Source organism: Physeter macrocephalus, chromosome 4, assembly GCF_002837175.3.
Source record: "Physeter macrocephalus isolate SW-GA chromosome 4, ASM283717v5, whole genome shotgun sequence".
Classification (NCBI taxonomy): domain Eukaryota; kingdom Metazoa; phylum Chordata; class Mammalia; order Artiodactyla; family Physeteridae; genus Physeter; species Physeter macrocephalus.
This window is the reverse complement of record NC_041217.1, coordinates 55708463-55733020: the sequence shown is the minus strand read 5'-3', so window position 1 is coordinate 55733020 and position 24558 is coordinate 55708463. Positions and strand designations below refer to the sequence as shown.

The following is a 24558-nucleotide window of genomic DNA, read 5'->3' as shown; positions in this document are numbered from 1 at the left end:
AGGGGAGAGGAGGAGAGGAAGTCCTACAAGTTCACAATCACCAGCACCCTTTCTAGATTAATCAGAATACCAAAACATTGCTTCAAGTAAGTATCACTCGCTTTCAATAATTACGCATCTCGTAAAACAGAAATCGAAATAAAAATTCTCTAAGATGAAGGAGGAAAAAAAGAATACTAAAATACAGTAATTGTTTTGACAGTTTTCAGGAAATAGCAGGCCATAAAGGAAAAATTTTTACATTAATAAGCAAATATGTATGTGTATTTAGTTGTCTATAAAGAATACTTACATTTCACACAAATACAATACCTCATTTATATTTTGTTTTACTTATATCTTAAGATTTTTATATTCAACATTTATTTACTACTTGTATATTTTAAATTAACTCATTTCCTGAAAGGCAATATATGAATAAGAGAATGAGTTAAGAAATCAAGTCTCCTTAATGTTCAAACTCTGGCTCCACAAGGTACTAGGTTTTAAGACACTGACCAAATTAATTTCTACATACTTCAGTTTCATTATTTGTAAAATGGTATGCAGAAAGCGTCCACTGAATATTAGATCTTGTTAGTTGAATAAATTATAATTAATAATTCTCAGTCATATACTTTTTTTAAACACTTCTTTCCGACATATCAGTGTAGAATGAAATTCTAATATTTCTGATAAGGGAATAAACATTTGTTGACTGCATAAATCTCAGACAATTATGATGCTGGGTACTTTCTAGGCTTCATATCCTTCCCTGTAAATAGGTTTTATCAAAAATGCCATTTGTATAAATGAGAAAACTGAAGATGAGAGAGGGGAAATGACTGACTCAAAGGTATTCTGTTAAATGTGGCAGTTCTGGGATTTGCACTTAGGTCCTAGAAGCTCTACTATACTATACTGACTCCAAAACTATCTTAACCAAGCCACCCTTAATTAATTTCACATTATTCTAGTTACATCCTGGGCTGCACTACGAGGGCATTTATTTAGGTTTATAAGTTATATCTATCAGGCACTACCATAGACATGTTTCCTGGCATGACAGATCTTCCCATTCCAAATAGAAATTCCTCCTAGAAAGTATATGCAGTGTATATTTTTTTGTCTTATCTCATAATGTCAATTAGATTAGTGAGCATATAGCTCATTAACTGCTTACTGAAATTTAACATTTTCACTCACTGACAAAAGCATATTAATTTAAAGTATTTTACAAGAGGATATATCAATTGTTTATAATAATATACAGTTGACCCTTGAACAAAGGTGGGGGGGGTGGGGGGAAAAAGGGCTCCAACCCTCTATGTAGTCAAAAATCCATGTATAACTTTGCAGTTGGCCCTCTGTGTCCATGGTCCCCAATCCTTGAATTCAACCAACCATGGATCATGTACTACCATAGTATGTACTTAGTGAAAAAAAATCGGTGTGTGAGTGGAGCTGCGCAGTTCAAACCCGTGTTGTTCAAGGGTCAGCTGTACTACAAACGATAAAAATTTATATTTTGTGCATGTAAAAAATACGAGAAAGATGTGTATACCTCTGAGCTGTGAAATCCAGGTGTACTCAATGGTTTTCTTTCTTCCATTACTACTGCAGCAGAACTGAGAGCCCAATCTTTTACCAGGTCTTTATGTTTTTCTTTGATAACAGGCCTATTATAATCTTGATTGTCATCTACTCCAAATACCTAGGAGGAGAAAATTACTTTATAAATGAAAAGTCTGAGTACCAGATTAATATGTATTATCAGTAACTTCAGAGGCAAATAATATTTCAAGTTAATTTCATAGGTAACTTCAATAATGAGGGAAACTTGTTTAATGATAGGGTAACATCCAATAGGAGTAATAGCTGGAGACGAAAACAGGGCAGTGACAGCTTATGTAAATGTAAATGTCCTTTTTAAACATTTAGCAAAATGTACTATTTGATAATAAATAAGAGATAGTCAGGATATTACATTTGCTTTGTTAAAAGATGTTAATAATGTTAAGCATTACAATAATGCCAAGAGTTAGGAAAGAGTACCACACCACTTCAGGTTGTTTTCAGCTTGTCTCTTTGTTGTTGTTTTTTTTTGTGGTATGCGGGCCTCTCACTGTTGTGGCCTCTCCCATTGCGGAGCACAGGCTCCGGACGCACAGGCTCAGAGGCCATGGCTCACGGGCCCAGCCACTCCGTGGCATGTGGGATCTTCCCGGACCAGGGCACGAACCCGTGTCCCCTGCATCGGCAGGCGGACTCGCAACCAATGCGCCACCAGGGAAGCCCTTTGCTGTTATTTTTGAGGAGCATGTTGGAAGCTTAAAGGTATGGCTGATTTTATCAGCCATATCTGTTCCTTCCCTAACAGATGCTTAACATTTACATATATGAGTTAAATTTATACATATAGTTTTCTAAGGTCCTAAGTAACAGATTTTAACATATGATCTTTGTATAGAGTATACCATAATTCTCAAACTTTGTATAGAATATAACATAATTTTTAAACTTAAAGGCCTTTGTTTGAAATGCAGATTCCTGAGTCTGTTCACACAGATCAGCATTTTCAATAAGAAGGCTGTCTATGGTCAACACTTCTGAAATATTCTAAACACAGAGACCAACAATCGATCATGTGCCTTTAAGGGCAGTTACCTGAGTCTTACTCATTTATTGGCACATAATAGCCCCTGAATAGACTGGGAAAAGGTTATAACTGAATAAACTTTAACATTCTGTTTTACTATTAAGCCTACTTTGTTCCCAATGCTTATTATTTACAGGTAATAGTTGTGGCTCTAATTATCACAATAAAGAATAATAATGTGTTTCAATCAGCACTTTGTAGAAAGGATCTTTAGAACATAACCAAAGAGCCTTCATTTTCTACCAAAAAGGAAAAAAACCCTTAGGTTAAACTATTTTCCAGAAACCTTTTTAATGATATAGTATACCTAGCTGATAAATTCTGAAGTCCACATTTAGTAAAGCAGATACCAAATTTTCAAATTCACTAAACTTGGAAATGTTACCACTAGATGGCATTACTTAATATTTAATTCAAATATAACTGTATAGTTTTCAGGAATTACGATTTAATAGTCTGTTGAACCACTCAATATTTTAAATTATCTTTGCTTTAAGAGCAAATTATGTATTATTAACTTTAAATCAAATATAAATTTTAATAATATATGGAAGCACAGTGTACAGAAGGAAAAAAACAAACCTGCTTCATTTTGCTAAACAGCAGAATTAGTAAGTTTAACAAGAACAGCAATAAAACCTGCGAAGTATACCTTTCCATGTGCTCTGCCTTCAACCCCACTTATAAAGAAATGAGAACTACTAAGTTATTTGACTATCTTAAAATAAAATTTTAAAATTATTTCTAACTCAAGTCACTGAACTCCACATTTACTGAAGTTTATTTCCTTATTTGCATAATTACTAAAAAAAAATTACAGTTCAAGTTTGGGAGTAAAAGACAAAAATAACCACATGTGATTACTTGCATGTTGTATCTCTCTGGCATGTTAATTTACAAATTACCTTCAGTTAATTTCTGATTTGATGATATTTAATTCTAATAATGGACTTCCAAAACTTGATTTCCTCAAATATCTAAGCACCAGCAGTTTCAAATATATTAAATCTCTCCAAATCGCTTCTGACACTATTTTGAAATAATAACAAAAGACCCACACATAGAGAACTAATGTTTTTAGGGAAGGGGACTGAAATTGACTTTCTACAGATTCCTCTTAAAACACTAGAGATAGCTGTGCATATATATCTGTCAGAGAAGTAGCAATTTATTTTCCAAGCAAGTGATAGGGCCTGAAGTACTGCTGTATGAGCAAAGAAGCCTTCAAAGTTCATACCCGTATTTTTGATAGTGTTTTGAAAAATTAGTAATAGCTATAACTAGCTCAGCTTGAAACCCAAACTGTCATTTTCGTGACTAGGTACAAAAAATCCACAAGTTTTGTGTGAAAACAAAGACAGAAACAGCTATACTGTCTATGTACTTTGAAGCTATAATACTTTCCATATCTAAAAAAGTACATATAATCTGACATGCAATATAATGCTTAAACAGAACTTAAGAGCTCCTCAAAGCAGAGACCAAGTTTGCTAGATTTTCTCATCTTTTCATTCTAGATTTTGTCCCTAGGTGATTCCACCCATATCCAAGGCTTCACTTAAATCACCAACTGTAGACAGCTGCTCACCTATCTGTACTTTCTCCTCCTAGATGGCTCAAGGGTATTTCAAATACAGTATACTAACCCAGGCTCATGAATCTCTTCTCTTCCCCACTCTGACCAGGGCTCAATTAAACCCCCAAACCTGATAGAGTACAAAATCAGGTGTCCCTCACTCAGCTAGGAACTTTTTTAGGCTAGAAGTCTAAACCGAGGAAGGGAGAGAGATCAGATATCTGTCCAACTTTTATGCTTCCACTCTAAGTAGAACCCTCCTCCCCAAGTTTGTCAGTCAGTTTTTAATTCTTCTGAAGGGCATGGGGAGGAAGGAGGAGTGGTATGGGAACAGAAAATTTCTTTTTGAACTTATATTCTCTGAGCTCTCTGGGACTGGCAGTTTAAAGATAACTTATTTGTCTTAGGGGTTGGGGGTGGCTTTCATGTGCTCTCTCCTATAGTTCCCATGATCCAGGTGGATGCAGCTCTATATGGGGGAGTGACCTGTGACCCTCCCCACAGCCTCTAGGTTTAGGGTAAGAAGACAGAATTATGGAACATGTTCTCAATCTTTTCTTTTGAATATGTGTATGTGATATCTGGCATCTCACTTTGGAATTTCACATCTATATCTCATTGACTACTTTAAACAATTTTAACAACCTGTTACTGAGATATGGTACTTGTTATTTGTAGGCTACTGGGCTCACCACCCTAGGACACTTAATACATATATATAATATAGATATAACTCAGTCCTTGCTCTCGAGGAGTTTAGTCCAAAATAGGAGCTTAGAAAAAAAAAGAGAATGTCACCTGAACCATGCAGGGGTATTTTGCAGTTAAAACAATATTTCTATAAGAACCAGACAGTATTTTTAGATTTTAGTTTTAAATTTAAAGAAACTAAACATTCTTCAGATGATAAAGGGCTAGTATATACAACACAAACCAAGCCTATGAAAAGTTTGCCCTTGGTTTTTCACTAGCATATTACCATTAACGTCATTTTTGTTTAAAAGTTCAGACTATACTAAAAATGTCCACCGTTTCTAATTCTGAAATTGGAGGCTGGGGAAGGGGGAATAATGGTATTATCAAACCAAAGAACACAGGATTAACTTTCATGGGGGTAAATATTCCACCTACTGAATACTTGTAAAGAGAGGTCAAATTACATTTGGCAACCTCAGACATAGGTGGCTTGCTTCTTGTGACAGAAAGTGGAGACAAAAGGGGTGGGGGAAGGGAGAAGACTTAGGCATAGAAATACGATAATACGATACGAAATAATATGATACGAAATACGATAATGTAGAGTAAAATGGCAATTCAATAGCAATAGTCCTTTATTAGTTAAAAAATTTTCCAAATCAGTTGAAATTCAGAATTCATCTTCCCACAGAAATGAGAAACATAATAGGTTAAATATCAAGCTTTTGTAAGCCTATTTTAAAATAACAACTGAAGAATGGTACTACATTAGTATACTGATCATATCAAAGTGTTTAAGTAAAAATGCACTCAAGTTTCACCCTCAGATGATGAGAACGTCTCTTTCTTCAATGAGCAACGACCTCCTGGGTAAGGAGAGCAGGGTCTCTACCAGTTCAAATCAATAGTAGAGGTTCCCATGGTTTATGGAAATCACTTCACACATAAATAGTTCAAGAACTATGCAGAATGCTAGCCACTAACATCAGGGAACAAAATCAGGAAGATTTAATAGAGGAGAATATTTTTTAGCTTGTAATTTTCCATAAAAATCTAATTTCATTTTTAAAATGCAAAGTCCCACAAATTCAGTGGAATAAATGGTTCTGAATGTTTAACACTGTTATTTTTATAACATATTTGTAATCAACTTGTAAATTGAAAATTCAGACAAAATTGTTAGAAAAAAAGGAGTTCAGAATGGGGGTAGGAGAGATATTTTATAATTTATCATGGTATATAAATAAACATGTACATGCATGCTCATGGAGCATTTTTCACAATAGCCAAAAGGTAGAAACAACCCAAATGTCTGTTAATGGATGGACGGATAAATAAAATGTGGTATATCCACACAATGGTATATTATTCAGTCATAAAAAGGAATGAAGTGTTGATTCATGCTATAGCATGGATGAACCTTGAAAAGATATGCTAAGTGAAAAGTAGCAAGTCATAAAAGGCCACATACTAGGAGATTTCATTTATATGACATGGCCAGAATAAGCTAATATTCCACTGATGCAGAAAGTAGATTAGTGGTTGCCAGGAGCTGGGGGATGGAGGAATCTGAAGTGCCTGCTTAATAGGTATGGGATTTCTTTTTAGGGTGATGAAAATGTCCAGGAATTAGACAGTGCTGATGGTTGCATAACACCGTGAATGTACTAAAAATCAACAGACTGCACACTTTAAATGGCTAACATGGTAAATGTCATGTGAATTTTAACTCAGTTTTTTAAAAAGGGCACTATCTGGCCTTACCTTCTTCCTTTTCACCTCTGTCTGGGTAAATTTTCATCCTCTCCCAAAATCTATCCTACATCCTTATTCTTCCCATTCCTTAGGAGTCTTACAGCCACAATCTCTTCCCTTTCCATCACTGTTTACCATTCTTTTTCTATTAGCTCCTCCTTTTGTATACGCAAACCACACTCAGGTCTACTCTAATGCTTCTATAGTTAAAATGTCCAATTTCTCTCCTCTTTATGGCTTATTTAACTGTCATGAATTCTTTTCTTTCATCCCTAAAATCTGACTGCTCATCAATGACCATCTTACCCTTCCTTTCCTTGCCAAACAGATTCTCTTAAGTCATTAGGTAGGTACCGCTAGAAATGCAAAGATATCTCTAGTTTTCTACTAATCAAGGCAATTCCCCTGAAACTTATACATTTCTTCTGACACAACCATGTTTCTTAGTACAAGAAATCATGTTTCTTAGTACAAAGAGAAGCTTATAAAACATACAAGATTTTAAATTATACATTTTAACAAGTTACTTTGAAATCAAGATATAAACTAGTTTCAGCACGTAAAATACAGGAAAACCTGTTTGTGGAGGCCTGACTGGATTTAACCAATCTATAAATTCAATGAAATAATTTAGCTAATATATAGCTAACCACATACAAATATTGATAAAAATGAAAAAAGCATGTCAAAAATTTTTTTCTCATTCATTCATTCAACAGATATTGAGTGTCTACTACATACCAGCCACTGTTCAAGGCACAAAACATACAGAAATGGTCAAGGCAAATAAGATCATTCTAGAAAGGACAGAAAGAAAATAAACTAGCTAGAGGTAAGTTCTATAAAGAAAATCAAACATGGTAGTAAGAGGGGAATGCTAGGGCTATTTTAGGTAGGGTGGTTAAAGAAAGCCTCTGAAAGTAAATTATGAGAAGGAGGTAGGCATGCAAAAACAAAACAAAACAAAAAAACCACACAGGGAAGAGCTCATTAGACTAGGGCACTGTAAGTGGAAAGCCCCTTAAAAGCAGGAAAATAAATAAGATCTCATTAAATAATAGAGAAAGGAAAACAGAGGCAAACCTATTAAATGCTAAGCTTTTGAAAAAAAGGTGAGGGTTCCCTTATGAAGCTTTGGGAATTAATATAGCAGAATAGGGTTTCCTATACCTAAGGAGAACATGGGGGTGCTAAGAAGGGGAGAGGAGCATGAATCAGAGTGACCAAAAGTAAATTCTCCTGATAGAAAATTTTTTAAAAAATTGTTCAGTGAAGAGACGGCAAGAAAGAAGATTAGTATAAGAGGAAGAAAAATCAAGCTGTCATAATTTACCTGTTAAGAACCACTATTTGCTTTGGCCCATTAACTCAGATTATTTCTGGATTGACAGGAAGCAGAAAAAAATGTTAAGTCAAAATCCAAAGGCAGCCTCTGTTATCAATGTCCTCTGTTATGACTCAAGCTCTTATTTGATCTCTTATCCTTTAGTTCCCATACATCTTGATTGGGTGTTTGAGTGGACTTTGAACATGCCTGCTTCATCTGTGTTCTAACTGGCACTCTCTACCTAGATTCTGACTCTGGTTTATCATAGTTCCCTGGCTCTGACTTGGACCTAATGTAAAATCTTGCTGTGAACTTGAGTTTGGAATATCTCCATTCCAAACTGTTTAAACCTGGATCTAGGTTCTCAGCACGGACTTCCTCTGGGCTGATGCACTGCTGTAGATGTTCTTCATTCCATGTTTCCAGTCTTGTTATAGTTCTCCTGGTTCTGGATTTTTCCCTACCACCTGCTGCCTATAGAATCAGCACTGATAGATACAAGGCCCCATGAGGGGAGAGAATATGCTAATAAGAGGTATTTGGGGAGTCAAAACTCAGGAAAGGAGAAGTATCTGGAAGAACTGGTCTATGGTATGAAATTTATGAAGAGAAATACTTTTTCAAAAGAACCTCAAGCCCTCTACAATGACCAATTTTTTCCTTTTCATTTAATATTTAGCTTTCTGTTTTCACTACAAATCTTTCTCATTTAGCTTGAAAGGCTATGAAGCAGCCCTGACAACATCCTCCTCTTCCCTCAGCAGTACTGTGGACGAAGGAGTGGGGAAAGAAACTGGTACTATGATGGGTTCTCTAGGTATCACAGGGAAGTCAAAGGAGGCAGGTCTAGGGGAGATTATCATTGCAATGGAAGATAATTACCTTTAATCCAGGCAGTTAACAGCACTTTCTTATTATAGCGCATCTCCTTGTAAGCTTAGATGTAAAACTTAACAGTTCTTTATAAATAACAGACATTTGTGTTAATATTATAAAAGGTAAATTTGGGGACAAAGCATAAAATAAGTTTATCTACTGACAAACACACAACACAAAAGTACAAACCAAAATGCTGTAATCCCATAATTTGGGGGTTGGGGTGTGGATAACTCAGCACCTTTTAACTACCTAACAATACAACCAGCACTGAAAAAGATAATAGGATTTCAGCTTGATCATCTCTTTAAAGAAATCATATTTTAACAGTATGCAACTTCTCCTGAGTTAAGATGGAAATATATGTTCTGCTTCTCTTCTCTAGACCCAGAAATACAATGTATTTTGGGGAAAAACTGAAAAGGCATTCTAGTACTTATCATATTTAATATCAGTGTATCATGTAACACTGCTGCTTACTCACTTTTTGAGTGAGTTTTTGATTCCAAGATACTATTTTCTTTTGGTTTTCTCTTAGTCCTCTGTTTGATCCTCCTTTATTCACTCTTATTCCTTTGTCCACCCATACTGGTGTTGCTAAGAATTTCATACTTTGCCTCTTCTCACGCAATACATTCTTTCCAAGTGATCTCATCTATTATTTTGCATTCATATCTACTCTCTTATAATTCCAAAACTGTTATTTTAGCCCAGACCTTTATATCTTTCCTAAGATCCAGACCTTTATATCCAACTGACTACTGGACATGTCAGCAGCTTTTTAATTGCCTTCTCTGCTTCCAGCCTTTCCAATTTTCAATCCATTCTTCACACTTACGACAGTGATTTGCACATCACTGCCAGATTTAAAAGTTTTCAATGATTCACCACTGCCTTTAGCATTAAAGAATCTAAAGTTCTTAGTATGATATGTAGGGGCCTTCAAGATCTAGTCCAATCTCATCTCTCTAAAAGTAACTGTGGTCCTCTGAACAAGTCCTCTACCCTCCTGTGCTTTTGAAAAGGTTGCTCCATATTTTTGGAAAACCCTCCTTGACCATACCTGTTAAAGGATTAATTCCACATGTTTCAAAATGAGCTCAGTTGGCAATTAAATTCAATATTTATTGAGGACATTTTATATAACAGGCACTAGGTTCCTGCAGTCATGAAGTTTATATTCTTGTGTGCAGATGCATGCGTGTGTGTGTTATAGGGGAATGGGGAGGCAAATAAATAAATAGGAAACTATCAACTGGTTACAAAGCTTATGATTAAAATGAAACAAGCTGATATGACAGTGACTAGGAGAGGTTTCCGTAGATTGGATAGCTAAAGACTTCTCTGAGGAAAAGATATTTAACCTGAGATCCCCTCATGTAAGCTACTGGTACCCTTCCTTGAACAGTTTGTTTATCAAAGCATTCATCATACCTTTTTTTTTTTTTTTTTGGGGTACGCGGGCCTCTCACTGCTGTGGCCTCTCCCGTTGCGGAGCACAGGCTCCGGACGCGCAGGCCCAGCGGCCATGGCTCATGGGCCCAGCCGCTCTGCGGCATGCGGGATCCTCCCGGACCGGGGCACAAACCCATGTACCCCGCATCGGCAGGCGGACCCCCAACCACTGCGCCACCAGGGAAGCCCCATCATACCATTTTTAATTCATATGTTTTTACTTATGTATTTCCATCCCTCCACATACTTAGTTACTGAGCGGAAGAACTCTGTCTTTTCAATTTCAATCTCTCTCTCCTAACACAAAGCCTGGCACATGGTTGATGTTGAATAAAGGTTGATAAAAGTGTAAATTAATGAAATAAACCAGCTCTCAAATAAGGGAGTAAAAAGGGAAAGAGACCACATTTTTTCAGGACCAAACAACAATTAAATTCAGATGGACAACAGCTGATGGTCCCAACGTCCATCCCACACACCCTAACTTCAAAAGGGAGAAAATGGATGACAGAGCTTACCCAAGCAATTTGATATGACGCTTGAATCTACTCCCATCCTCCCAAAGTCCTTCTTACGCCTTGATTCTGACTATTTTTGGTCTTTGTTTGCTTCATGCCCACAGGTTACCTCATTTTCTTCAGACATTTGTTTCCCCAGAGCCTGACTTTAGATAGCCTGAATCTGACCTCTAGCTTTAACCACAGCTAGTAGAATCTCAGCTTTTTTTCTTTGGTATTCACAAGATAATGTAGTGATTCTTGTTTTTTCCTAGACTTACGGTCTTAGCTTTGTTTTCTGGTTTATACAAACCAAGAATGACTCTGAATTATCTACTTAGTCACATCCTGACATTATTCCCTTAAATGAATCCTGCTTTAAAATCTTGGTTTCCTTTATCCATAGTGTGACTGTATAATTTGTCATTGAAACTGTTTTTGAAAATGAGAAAAAGATGCTTATGATAATTATAGACAGCAGGTATACACCAGGTTTTGTGGTCCCTCTCTCTAACCAGCAGTTTACTTTTAAAGAGTCTCATCTGCAACAGTGACTTCTTTCCTGGCTTTCTGCTATTCTGGCCAGGCTATTCCCTTGCACTGTACCTTCCACTTGAGCTTCAGATTTGGCCCTTTCAATGCTGAGAAACTTTTCAGGATTAATCAATACCTAGTGTAGAGATTCATATGTGGAAACTCCTAGTAAGGGTAATAACATAGCTAACATTTATAGACCTTTCACTATAAGATAGGCATTGTAATAAGACTTTTATATAAGTCTTAATTCTTTCATAACCTGGTGAAATCTTTTCATAACCTAGTGAAATCTCCTCCAGTTTATTAAAAAAATAAACACAGGCTTAAAGAGGTTAGTTTATTCGAGTTTACTCAATGTACTTATATCTAGTACATGTAGGGTTTGCACTTAATCTCAAATCTGTCTGGCTGCAAGTGTTCACGTTCTTAAATACTACAATATAACCCCTCACTGTAAGATCTTTTAATATAGAAAACATAACTATGAATGAAATATCCATAAACCAAACAAAGCTATAATAGGATAAAATTAATATTAATCTGAATTTTAAAACTTCTTAGCATTCTTTTTAAAACCTATCCTTTTATTTTCTATTTGACAGTATTTTAAATAGCACTATACTTGTGCTCAATAACCAGAGGAAAAATTATAAACTTTAAAATAATCTGAAAAAAAGTCATTATTGATTCCCAATGATGAAAATAATTCAAAATCGCCAAGGGTCATCTTCTATTGCTACCACCGTGTTCTTAGATTTCCTTTAATATAATCACAAAAATCACTTTATCTGTTTCTTAATTGCTATATTTCGCTTGTTAACAACTTTCATAAAATCTATTTCCCAAATTAATGGGTCTCCAAAAGTTTGGAAGTCTATATACCCAAACAGTAAAAAATTTTGAGCATGTGTTTCTCAATCAATGGATATTAAAAATTACATACATACACTATAGAACACACTCCTAAACAGAAATAAAAACTATGAAATTAAAAGTAAACATAGGGCTTCCCTGGTGGTGCAGTGGTTAAGAATCCACCTGCCAATGGTTTTGTGGTCCCTCTCTCTAACCAGCAGTTTACTTTTAAAGAGTCTCATCTGCAACAGTGACTTCTTTCCTGGCTTTCTGCTATTCTGGCCAGGCTATTCCCTTGCACTGTACCTTCCACTTGAGCTTCAGATTTGGCCCTTTCAATGCTGAGAAACTTTTCAGGATTAATCAATACCTAGTGTAGAGATTCATATGTGGAAACTCCTAGTAAGGGTAATAACATAGCTAACATTTATAGACCTTTCACTATAAGATAGGCATTGTAATAAGACTTTTATATAAGTCTTAATTCTTTCATAACCTGGTGAAATCTTTTCATAACCTAGTGAAATCTCCTCCAGTTTATTAAAAAAATAAACACAGGCTTAAAGAGGTTAGTTTATTCGAGTTTACTCAATGTACTTATATCTAGTACATGTAGGGTTTGCACTTAATCTCAAATCTGTCTGGCTGCAAGTGTTCACGTTCTTAAATACTACAATATAACCCCTCACTGTAAGATCTTTTAATATAGAAAACATAACTATGAATGAAATATCCATAAACCAAACAAAGCTATAATAGGATAAAATTAATATTAATCTGAATTTTAAAACTTCTTAGCATTCTTTTTAAAACCTATCCTTTTATTTTCTATTTGACAGTATTTTAAATAGCACTATACTTGTGCTCAATAACCAGAGGAAAAATTATAAACTTTAAAATAATCTGAAAAAAAGTCATTATTGATTCCCAATGATGAAAATAATTCAAAATCGCCAAGGGTCATCTTCTATTGCTACCACCGTGTTCTTAGATTTCCTTTAATATAATCACAAAAATCACTTTATCTGTTTCTTAATTGCTATATTTCGCTTGTTAACAACTTTCATAAAATCTATTTCCCAAATTAATGGGTCTCCAAAAGTTTGGAAGTCTATATACCCAAACAGTAAAAAATTTTGAGCATGTGTTTCTCAATCAATGGATATTAAAAATTACATACATACACTATAGAACACACTCCTAAACAGAAATAAAAACTATGAAATTAAAAGTAAACATAGGGCTTCCCTGGTGGTGCAGTGGTTAAGAATCCACCTGCCAATGCAGGGGACACGGGTTCGAGCCCTGGTATGGGAAGATTCCCACATGCCACGGAGCAACTAAGCCCATGCGCCACAACTACTGAGCCTGCGCTCTAGAGCCCGTGCTCCGCAACAAGAGAAGCCACCTCAATGAGAAGCCCGCGCACAACAAAGAGTAGCCCCTGCTCACCACAACTAGAGAAAGCCCGTGGGCAGCAACGGAGACCCAACGCAGCCAAAAATAAATACATTTAAAAAAAAAAGTAAACATAAATCCAGGGCTTCCCTGGTGGCTGAGTGGTTAAGAATCTGCTTGCCAATGCAGGGGACATGGGTTCGAGCCCTGGCCCGGGAAGATCCCACATGCCGCAGAGCAACTAAGCCCCATGCGCCACAACTACTGAGCCTGTGCTCTAGAGCCCGTGAGCCATAACTACTGAGCCCGTGTGCAACAACTACTGAAGCCTGTGCGCCTACAGCCCGTGCTCTGCAACTAGAGAAGCCACCGCAACGAGAAGTCCACGCACTGCAACCAAGAGTAGCCCCCGCTCGCCTCAACTAGAGAAAGCCTGCGTGCAGAAACGAAGACTCAATGCAGCCAAAGATAAATAAAATAAATAAATTTATATATATAAAAAAGTAAACATAAGTCCTAATAATTTTACTGTGTCCCAAAGGGTTATTTACCTCGTCTGCTCTCTAAAAGACCACTCTGTAAACTCATCATCTGAACTAGTGCATCTCAAATGTTAATGTGCATATGAACCCTGCTTTTAAGCAGATTCTGTTTCAGTATGTTTAAGTTGGGCCTGAGATTTTGTATTTCTAACAAGCTCCCTAACGATGCTAATGCTGCTCACGTGCTGAGTAACAAGAACTTGAACAAGAGATTAATGTTTAGCCAAATTTATGTTTCTATCTTCCAGGGGATAAAATATACAGCTGATTCTAAAGTCAACCTTCCATTACTGGGAGCAAAACTACTTTTTAAACCATACAACCATCATTATACACATTAACCAATAACATCAAAAAACAAATCTGAAATGTAAATAATCATCATGACTAGGTATACACTTGGTTCAACTCAGAGTATCATAAACACACTGATTTTGTTTTTATACACTTTTCTATCACCACAGACAGCACTGAATAGAAATTAAGAGAAGAAACTAAGGAAAAAGAACAAAATTGATTAAAACATATGTATTTTCATCTGCTTCCAAAATGAAATTAGTAGGCAAGAAACCTTTGTTTGTTATCAGTTAATGTTCATGTTTATATTAACAGAGTCATAGCAATCTGGTTTTGATTTTTAGTTTTTAAATAAATGCAAAGTGAGAATGGCCAAAGTATAGCATTTGAAAAGTCAATCTTAAATTTATACAACTTTAAAAGGTCCAATCAGCTTATATGTACAGGACTTTACATATGAAACTCGGGCAAATTCAGAATATAAGCAGAATAAAATCAGAAAGCATTTTGGCCTTATTGTTAGTCTTGCAGTTCCCTAACAAAATCCTAAAGTTTCAAGATACTGACTACATGAAAACATTTTATACCCTAGTAATTTCCGATAGTAATACACCACGAGAAAACTAATATCATACCCAAATTTCAATTATTTACCTTGTCAATCATTTTTCTTGCTTCCACTTCCTCACTGTTGGGATTCTCTAACTCAATGGTATAAGTACCCTTGTCACTTTGGTCATCATCATTATCCTTTTCAGAAGCAGCAGAAGTAGCTTGATTTTTTAACATTTTATCCATCTCCTGGCTTGGTCTGTGCCCCAGACTCCCTGAACTTCTTAATAATGCAGTTTGTAGGAAGGGAATTGACACCGATGGCTCCTCTGATTTCTGTTTTAACAATTTCCCATGTGGAACACCATGCCCCCCTCTGTGGTGCGCAGAGCTAGTCTGTAAAGACAAAGAAACCACTTTGGCATCTGCTGTTGGAGATTTTGTTTTTTCAAGTTTTGTATGTGGTGCTGAATAAGTAGTTTCCTGACACAAGATTCCCGTACTGTGAGTAAAAGAATATGACCTTCTTTTTCTGGGATTGTCTTCATCAAAGAATGCAATCATAAAAGCAGTTTGACTTACAACAGCTTGGTCTTGATGCTTTTCAGTAGCCTGGGTCTTCTGTAGCTTTTTCTGTTCTGAATGGTGGCGTCTTAAGTGTTCCTCAAGAGTTGCACGTTTGCTACAGCGCCTGTGAGCCCCAGCATTTTCTGAGTCGCTTTGTGTACCATCATCATGTTTATTTCCTGGACACAAAAAAGAAACCGCATAATAGAGAAGGAAAAAATCCCATGTAGAAAATTAGAAGCACATACAAAAGTGCTGCTTGTTTTGCCCCCTTCCCTTTTTCAATCAAAAGTCATATGTTCTTTTCAGTAACAGGCTCTGCAAACTTCCCTCAATTGCAATGCTTACATTCAAATTTTATCAACCAACAATGAGTCCTTTATAAACAACTGAATAGGATTACTTTCCTTTCTCCAAATTTTAACTTTATAATGGTTCATCAATGCCTTAACAGATAAGCAATGCTATATCATCTGTGACAGTCTGTATTTATAACATTAAACGTTAATCCTGCCTTTAAACCTATACCTTATTTAAGCAATCAAAAATTTATTTTTAGCATTAGAGAGAAAAAGACAGAAAAAAGTGTGATCCCACTGGAGTGCTTATCATTACATAGGAAAAAATGCAAATGCCATAAAAAATGTGATGAAACTTAACTTTCAGTGACATTCAAAACTTCCAAAAGTATAGCATACCTTGTCTTTTTAATATAAAAATACAAATTTGTAGTTTCCACCAATTATTGTATAATTCTTTACAAACCTCTTTCTAGCTATGAGAATTTTTGCAATTTTGCATGTATGCTCATTTAAACTCTGGTAGCTTCAGCGAGTTAAATAAAGCATGTTAAAAGGCCTAGCATGGAAAAGCACAGTCTATGAAATCCTACATAAATCTACCAGACAAATGGCATGGTGCTAAATATAACTAGATAAAAATATGTCTTCTCTGTTAAGCATATAGAGTCAAGTTAGAATACTGTAGTTGAATTTTGAAAACATTGGCTTCCTACCACAGGTTTTTTTGTTACCCTTCATAGTTCTATTAGGGACTAAATGTGAAACTTTATGAAAATTACTTGATTTTTCACTGATCTAGAATTCTTATTATCTAAATAATACGTACACTAGAAGAAATAATCAAATGACAATTATTATATTATAATAGCATGAATTTAATGGAAAGTCAAGAGTTATTCTATGCATGTTTTAGATTGAATCACAAATGAGGGCTGAATCACAAATGAGGGCTTAAATGATAGCTCTTTAGAAGAAAGCTATAAATTACTCTAGTCAACCACGTGTATTCCAATACTTCCAGGACTAAATCTGAAAATCTTTCTTCAAACTAGCAACTACTGAAAATGCAATCTGAAAGGAAAAAAATGGTGTTTAATTTAATTAATGGAATTCATGCCTTGGTAATTAAGCTAGGAATCAGGGATAAGATGGAATGCAGAACCAAACAAAACTACTAGTTCAAATACAAAACTCATTAAAAACAGGACATTGTACAACCTATTTTATGTTGCACTGGATGCACTGAAAAGGAATCCAGTTTGTGAGAGCTGTAAATAACTAAACTCCCATATTTCATGTGTAGTAAGACCAGATAACCCATATCACACACATATACAATATGAAAATGCCATCTTTACAGAATTTAGTTCTTGTAACACCATACAAAAATTTGGCACTTATTTGGTGTCAGGTCCTTTCAGTATCTTTTCTTTAAGTTATTGGTTAAAAATTCTCTATAGATTAGCCATTTTCTTTTTTCAAAAATTATTATTCTTTTTGCATTTCTCAGTGCTATACTAGATAACACATCTGATCAGAACTGCAATTTCTGTTCTTACTTAACAACAAAAAAAAATCACTTGGAAGTGTTCTTAACAAGATTCTTTCTGTTTTGTCTATTATTAATCAGGCATTAATATGTTGAAGTTCTTTCAGTATTTTTAAGGGTAGATTAGCTACACCTAGTCAGGAGTTGTGGCCAAAAAAAGCTGCAACTCTCCTAAAGGGTAAAAGTGTATGGGCTTTGTGAATATTATTTTCTTTAACTGTCCCAAAGCGTGTGCACTTCACTCTTGCAGGAGCAAAGTTGTTTTGTTTTGCCTACTTTCAAGTTTTTGACTAAGCAACTGCTGAAAGTCTATTATTAAAGTACAGTTATAATAGAAGTTTTTTGTTTTTCATTTGTTTTCTTTTTTTTTTTGGCCACACCGAGTGGCATGCGGGATCTTAGTCCCCCCACCAGGGATGGAACCCATGCCCCCTGCAGTGGAAGCACGGAGTCTTAACCACTGGAACTCCAGGGAAGTCCTATAAAGGCACTTTTCAATGGTGGCTTTTAAAAGGATATTTTAGCTCATTTTTGTACATTTATTAAGGGTGGCCTAAAAAAGACGATGTCATTTCTAAATTTTCAAAGTTCACACTACTTTTTACATTATACGAGGATATCAGTATTATTTTATCCAATTCATAAAAATGATCAATTTATAAATGGGTAGCTTTTATTTGTGAGTTTTAACCTATATATATCAATACAGGTCTAGGTCTCAATTATATATTTGTTATTATCTAGTAGGAGTAAAGATAACAATCACATGTTAAAAGTTCATATGCCAGGTAATTGCTTATGATTATAATTAAATATAGAAATAGGCCCTGACAAAGAATTAGGTAATCACACCATCTCACTATCCTGAAATGCCTTAGAAGTAAATCAGAAATAGGTATTTCTTCATTAGCTGAACAGAATCCCAAGCCATAAAGTACAGGTTAAACCAGGGTCAGTCTTGTCAATGATAGTGAAGTCATTCATTGTTTATTCAAATTACTGAGTACCTATCACATACTCAAGCCCCAGGAAAGAGATATAAGGTAAGTAATATATAATCTCTGACCTCAACGAGTGTTCTTTTAAAGCTCTTTAACTTTTTGTATAGTAACAGAATGGTCAGCTTAACATGCAATCTTTCCCCTTATAGACAGCTTGTTGAATAAAATTAAGATAGAGTAACATAAAACTGTATTTAGAAAATTCTAAATTAATTTAATTAGCAAAATCAATGGAAAAAAATGATCAGTTGATACTTCGATGTACAGGTATAAAGAAAGGTTTTACTAACTTTGGTCAAGTATTATACTAATAAAACATATATAATAATTATTTCACAAATAAACATTCAACTACAATTTTTATAAAAGTCTTACTAGTGAAAAAATTCTTAATTCAATTTTTGTTTCATGACACGGTAACCTGAGAAGAGTTTGAAACACTCTACCAACAATGTGACTATATTACCAAAGTAGAACTGTCAGCCCATATCCAATAGCTTAAAACTTTCAAAATCTACATACTGCTATTTTACAGGAAGCACATAATAGAGAAGAACAGAATTGAATATATCTTTTCCTGAAGTCAAGAAAATGATGAGAACTGCCTTCTAGGGAATTCCACTGGTGAAATGAATGAATCTTTTATTTCCATAAGAAAAAGAAACATATTTAATAGCATACATACAAATTTACAAAACCAATCTGGTTTCGGCAAGAAAATGAAGGCAGATTGTTTTGAATGAGTAAGTTGGATGTGGGCAGTTTGGCTGGATTTTGAGCTTTAAAATTAAATATAAACCTTCAAAAATGCAGAAGCTTTATACCATATAATTATTTATCTAATAGTAGGTTGGTAACTGTGAAGACTGAACTTTACCATAAAATAGCAAGTTCTAAAATGATCAATTCACTTTACCTTTCAACCTTTTTAAGTAAACTGGAACATCACTTTTAATACTTTTGGAATCCTCTTCTGATCTTTCCCATACCATCTGAGGAGGGTTGTTCTGTGCTAGCCAGTCAGCTACTTTGTTTTCTGGTGCCATCATTCCAGTTTGAATCCCTGGCAGGTCTTGAGTTCCAGGAGAAGACTTCTTTGATTTGTGGCGCTGATCAGAAGTAAATTTTGTCACATGATCTCTAATAGTTACTTTCCCTGGGGTACTGTCATCAAATTCAATGGTAAATGAAGCATGCCCTGCACCTGTTGTATGAGAACTTGGTGTGTCTTTTGTTGGGATTTCATGAATAGTACTCTCTGTTATTTGTGATGGTTGCTGAAATTCTTTTGTAGGGATTTCAAAATAACTTGGTTCCCTACAGAAAGGAAAAAGTACTTCTTCATTTGCAGCTGCAGATTGTTCCTCAACTTGCTTGGCATCTATGCTGCACCCTAATAAGAAAAATAAGAGAAAATTCAAAATATTTGGAAGCTTCTAGCACTTGAAGGAGTATAGTAATGGCCACTTGTATTATTCCATGGAAATCAGAAGGCAGATCATAGTCTGGATGAAAAAGAATGACAAATGTCACAGAAGAGAAATAATTCTGATTATAAACGTAGCATTCAGTTACCAATAGGAGATGCAAGATAAGCAGCAGCAGTGGCAAAGGATAGCAAAGCAGTTAAGAGATGGACCTTGCATGGCTAGGTCCATATTTTTTCCAACTCGGATCCAGAAATCATCAAAGTACAAAAGAACTGAAATCAAATGGAGATGGATATGCATGTTCAATGTACATATAGAGAGAGATAGAAAAAAATATAAACTTCCTTATCAAGTAAGGAGGATGAAATATCTGAAATATCTATGAAAACAAGTAAATTTCCAAAGGAGAACAGGTGCTCAAATGAAGAAAGAAACATGACATCAATATGTAAGCAATGTTCTGGACATAATGATTCCACTTACCATTCTTCACCATCACATTCAGAGACATTACTTGTAGAAGGACAAAAATAATATTACCAATGTGTGATCCTTATAAGAAAATAGATACATTTTATAAAGAATAAAAGAATGAGTAAAGATGAAACATGTGGCTTGCTTGTGGCATTGCAATCCAAGCAGCAATATGAAAACAAGTAAGTTAAAAATAGACAATTCAGTTGCCAGCCAATGAATTCCAAAAGGAAATTCAGGTACATTTCTATATAGCAGAATACATCCAAGTGTCAAAATCTTTGGAGGAAAGCTGAATTATAAATCTCAGATCAACAAGAGCTGGCATAAGTAAGCAACTCTGGAACACTATTCCTCTGTTGCCTCAGGGACAAATGTGAAGGTATAAAAACAAATGCATTTATATATAAAATGTGAAGGCACATAAATGAAAATGATAACTAAAATGCTTTAAATCTGTTATCAGATACTGCAAATGCAAAAAGAATTTAAAGATTAAACTGCCCTGTTTTTCAGGAAACAAAAGAACTATTATCAAGATGGTAAAGAGTGAATTCAAATGAAAAATATTTCCATAAAGCTCAAAAAAGCATTCCTTTTCAAAACAGATTGATGGAAACACCATTTGCAGATAATTTATTAGGAAGGAAAGGCAATACGGGGGGGATGAGGTTGTTTCTACTCATTTTCTAATTAAGTGAAGTATTTGGTCTTGACACATATTTTCAAATATTAAACACGGATGGGATTCTTCAGGTGCTATAATCAGTTTCTTAGCAAGATGGTGAATATGAAACAGTCATAAAGCTGTTTGCTTTTAGGTTATAGAAGAATGGGACAGCAACATCTCAGTAGTCAAATGTGTGGCATAGGGTATTAGAAGACATCAAGTTACACTTCCAAAAAAAAAAAAAAGTGAAAGCAAATTACACAGACAGTAAATAGAATATATAACAAAAACAATTTTCAACATAAAAATTATCCTTTTCAAAATCTACTTTTTCTCACTACTGAAAATGAAAAAAGTGTATCAAAAACATGCTACACTATCAAAACAATAATTCAACACACTTCCTGGAGGAAGAGCATATACAGGATTCTTAATAACCTAAGTCATGTTTTTTTTTTTTGTTTTTTTTTTTTTGCAGTATGCGGGCCTCTCACTGTTGTGGCATCTCCCGTTGCAGAGCACAGGCTCTGGAGGCACAGGCTCAGCGGCCATGGCTCACAGGCCCAGCTGCTCCGCGGCATGTGGGATCCTTCCGGATCCTTCCGAACCCGTGTCCCCTGCATCGGCAGGTGGACTCTCAACCACTGCGCCACCAGGGAAGCCCCTAAGTCACGTTTTAAAAATTTCTTTATTACAGAGTTTATTTATCTTTTCCTTAAAGTATCCACTTGAGTGTTTACTCTGAAGGCCTGTCACTTAAAATTTCCATGAGAGTAATATGCATTAACTACTTTACATATATTAATAAACTCATTAATGTTTTTATTTTTTCAACATTGATTTATTTACTATGTATCATGTACTGTACTTGATCAATTTCATACAGTACAACTGGTTTACAAACCTATCCTACCAGCTCTGAGACTTGCTCAACTTTGGCAAGTGATTTCTTGCAATTTTCATCACCTTTAGGAGAATCTACTTTACAATTAACCTCCTAATATTCACTTTTCAGCTGTATTCTATTCAGAATCAAACCTGGTAGACCTGCCTTCTGCTGACTTCTCAGCTTCCGTTCTATCCTTCTTGGTTGGCCGTGTGGCTGACAGGGTCTTGGTGCTCCAGCCGGGTGTCAGACCTGAGCCACTGAGGTGGGAGAGCCAAGTTAGGGACATCGGACCACCAGAGACTTCCTGGCCCCACATAATATCAAATCGGTGAGAGCTCTCCCAGAGATTTCCATCTCAATGCTAAGACTCAGCTCCATTCAATGACTAGCAAACTCCAGTGCTGAACACCCTATGCCAAACAACTAGCAAGACAGGAACACAACCCCATCCACTAGCAGAGAGGCTGCCTAAAATCATAAGGTCACAGGCACCCCAAAACACACCACTGGATGCAGTCCTGCCCACCAGAAAGACAAGATCCAGTCTCATCCACCAGAACACAGGCACCATTCCCCTGCACCAGGAAGCCTATACAACCAACTGAACCAACCATACCCACTGGGGGAAGACACCAAAAACAATGGGAACTACGAACCTGCAGCCTGAGAAAAGGTGACACCAAACACAGTAAGTTAAGCAAAATGAGAAGACAGAGAAATATGCAGCAGATGAAGGAGCAAGGTAAAATCCCACCAGACCAAACAAATGAAGAGGAAATAGGCAGTCTACCTGAAAGAGTTCAGAGTAATGATACTAAACATGATCCAAAATCTTGGAAACAGAAAGGAGAAAATACAAGAAACGTTTAATAAGGACCTAGAAGAACTAAAGAGCAACCAAACAATGATGAACAACACAATAAATGAAATTAAAAATTCTCTAGAAGGAATCAATAGCAGAATAACTGAGGCAGAAGAATGCATAAGTGACCTGGAAGACAAAATGGTGGACATAACTACCGCAGAGCAAATAAAGAAAAAAGAACGAAAAGAATTAAATCCCACCAGACCAAACAAATGAAGAGGAAATAGGCAGTCTACCTGAAAGAGTTCAGAGTAATGATACTAAACATGATGAGACCTCCGGGACAACATTAAACACACCAACATTCGAATTATAGGGGTCCCAGAAGAAGAAGAGAAAAAGAAAGTAACTGAGAAAACATTTGAAGAGATTATAGTTGGAAACGTCCCTAATATGGGAATGGAAATAGTCAATCAAGCCCAGGAAGTACAGAGACTCCCATACAGGAGAAATCCAAGGAGAAACATGCCAAGACACATATTAATCAAACTATCAAAGATTAAATACATTAAAAAAATATTGAAAGCAGCAAGGGAAAAACAACAAATAACATACAAGGGAATCCCCATAAGGTTAACAGCTGATGTTTCAGCAGAAACTCTGCAAGCCAGAAGGGAGTAGCAGGACATACTTAAAGTGATGAAACGGAAAAACCTACAACCAAGATTACTCTGCCTAGCAAGGATTTCATTCAGATTCAATGGAGAAATTAAAACCTTTACAGACAAGCAAAAGCTAAGAGAATTCAGCACCACCAAACCAGCTTTACAACAAATGTTAAAGGAATTTCTCTAGGTAGTAAACACAAAAGAAGGAAAAGACCTACAATAACAAAGCAAAAACAATTAACAAAATGGTAATAGGAACATACATATCAACCATTACCTTAATATAAGTGGATTAAATGCTCCAACCAAAAGACATAAACTGGATGAATGGATACAAAAACAAGACCCATATATATGCTGTCTACAGAGACCCATTTCAGACCTAGGGAAATGTACAGACTGAAAGAGAGGGGATGGAAAAAGCTATTCCATGCAAATGGAAATCAAAAGAAAGCTAGTGTAGCAATTCTCATTTCAGACAAAATAGACTTTAAAATAAAGACTATTACAAGAGACAAAGAATACACTACATAATGATCAAGGGATCAATCCAAGAAGAAGATATAACAATTATAAATATTTATGCACCCAACATAGGAGCACCTCAATATACAGGCAATTGCTAACAGCCATAAAAGGGGAAATCGACAGTAACACAATCATAGCAGGGGACTTTAACACCCCACTTTCATCAATGGACAGATCAACCAAAATGAAAATAAATAAGAAAACACAAGCTTTAAATAATACATTAAACAAGATGGATTTAATTGATATTTAGAGGGCATTCTATCCAAAAGCAACAGAATACACTTTCTTCTCAGGTGCTCATGGAACATTCCCCATGATAGATCATATCTTGAGTCACAAATCAAGCCTTGGTAAATTTAAGAAAATTGAAATAATATCAAGTATCTTATCCGACCACAATGCTATGAGACTAGATATTAATTACAGGAAAAAAACTGTAAAACTACTCACACATGGAGGCTAAACAATGCACTATTAAACAACCAAGAGATCACTGAACAAATCAAAGAGGAAATCACAAAATACCTAGAAACAAATGATAATGAAAACATGATGACCCAAAACCTATGGGATGCAGCAAAGGCAGTTCTAAGCGGGAAGTTTATAGCAATACAATCCTACCTCACGAAACAAGAAACATCTCAAATAAACAACCTAACCTTACAACTAAA

General features: G+C 35.6%; 1 protein-coding gene across 15 annotated transcripts in view; it reads right to left on the bottom strand.

The window, feature by feature from the left end:
* Positions 1 to 24558, bottom strand: part of CEP170 (centrosomal protein 170) — a 146552-nt gene that overhangs the window by 36711 nt on the left and 85283 nt on the right. For 11 of the 15 annotated variants that reach the window (XM_055084213.1, XM_055084218.1, XM_055084217.1 and 8 more), the window contains 4 exons: positions 19337 to 19813; positions 15584 to 15747; positions 15104 to 15397; positions 1544 to 1693 (listed from right to left, as the gene is read on the bottom strand). In XM_055084213.1, coding sequence (XP_054940188.1) covers positions 1544 to 1693; positions 15104 to 15397; positions 15584 to 15747; positions 19337 to 19813 — 1085 coding nt within the window. The remainder of the gene's footprint in view (positions 1 to 1543; positions 1694 to 15103; positions 15398 to 15583; positions 15748 to 19336; positions 19814 to 24558) is intronic. The other 4 variants (XM_055084219.1, XM_024133690.3, XM_055084220.1 and 1 more) reach the window with 1 other exon arrangement.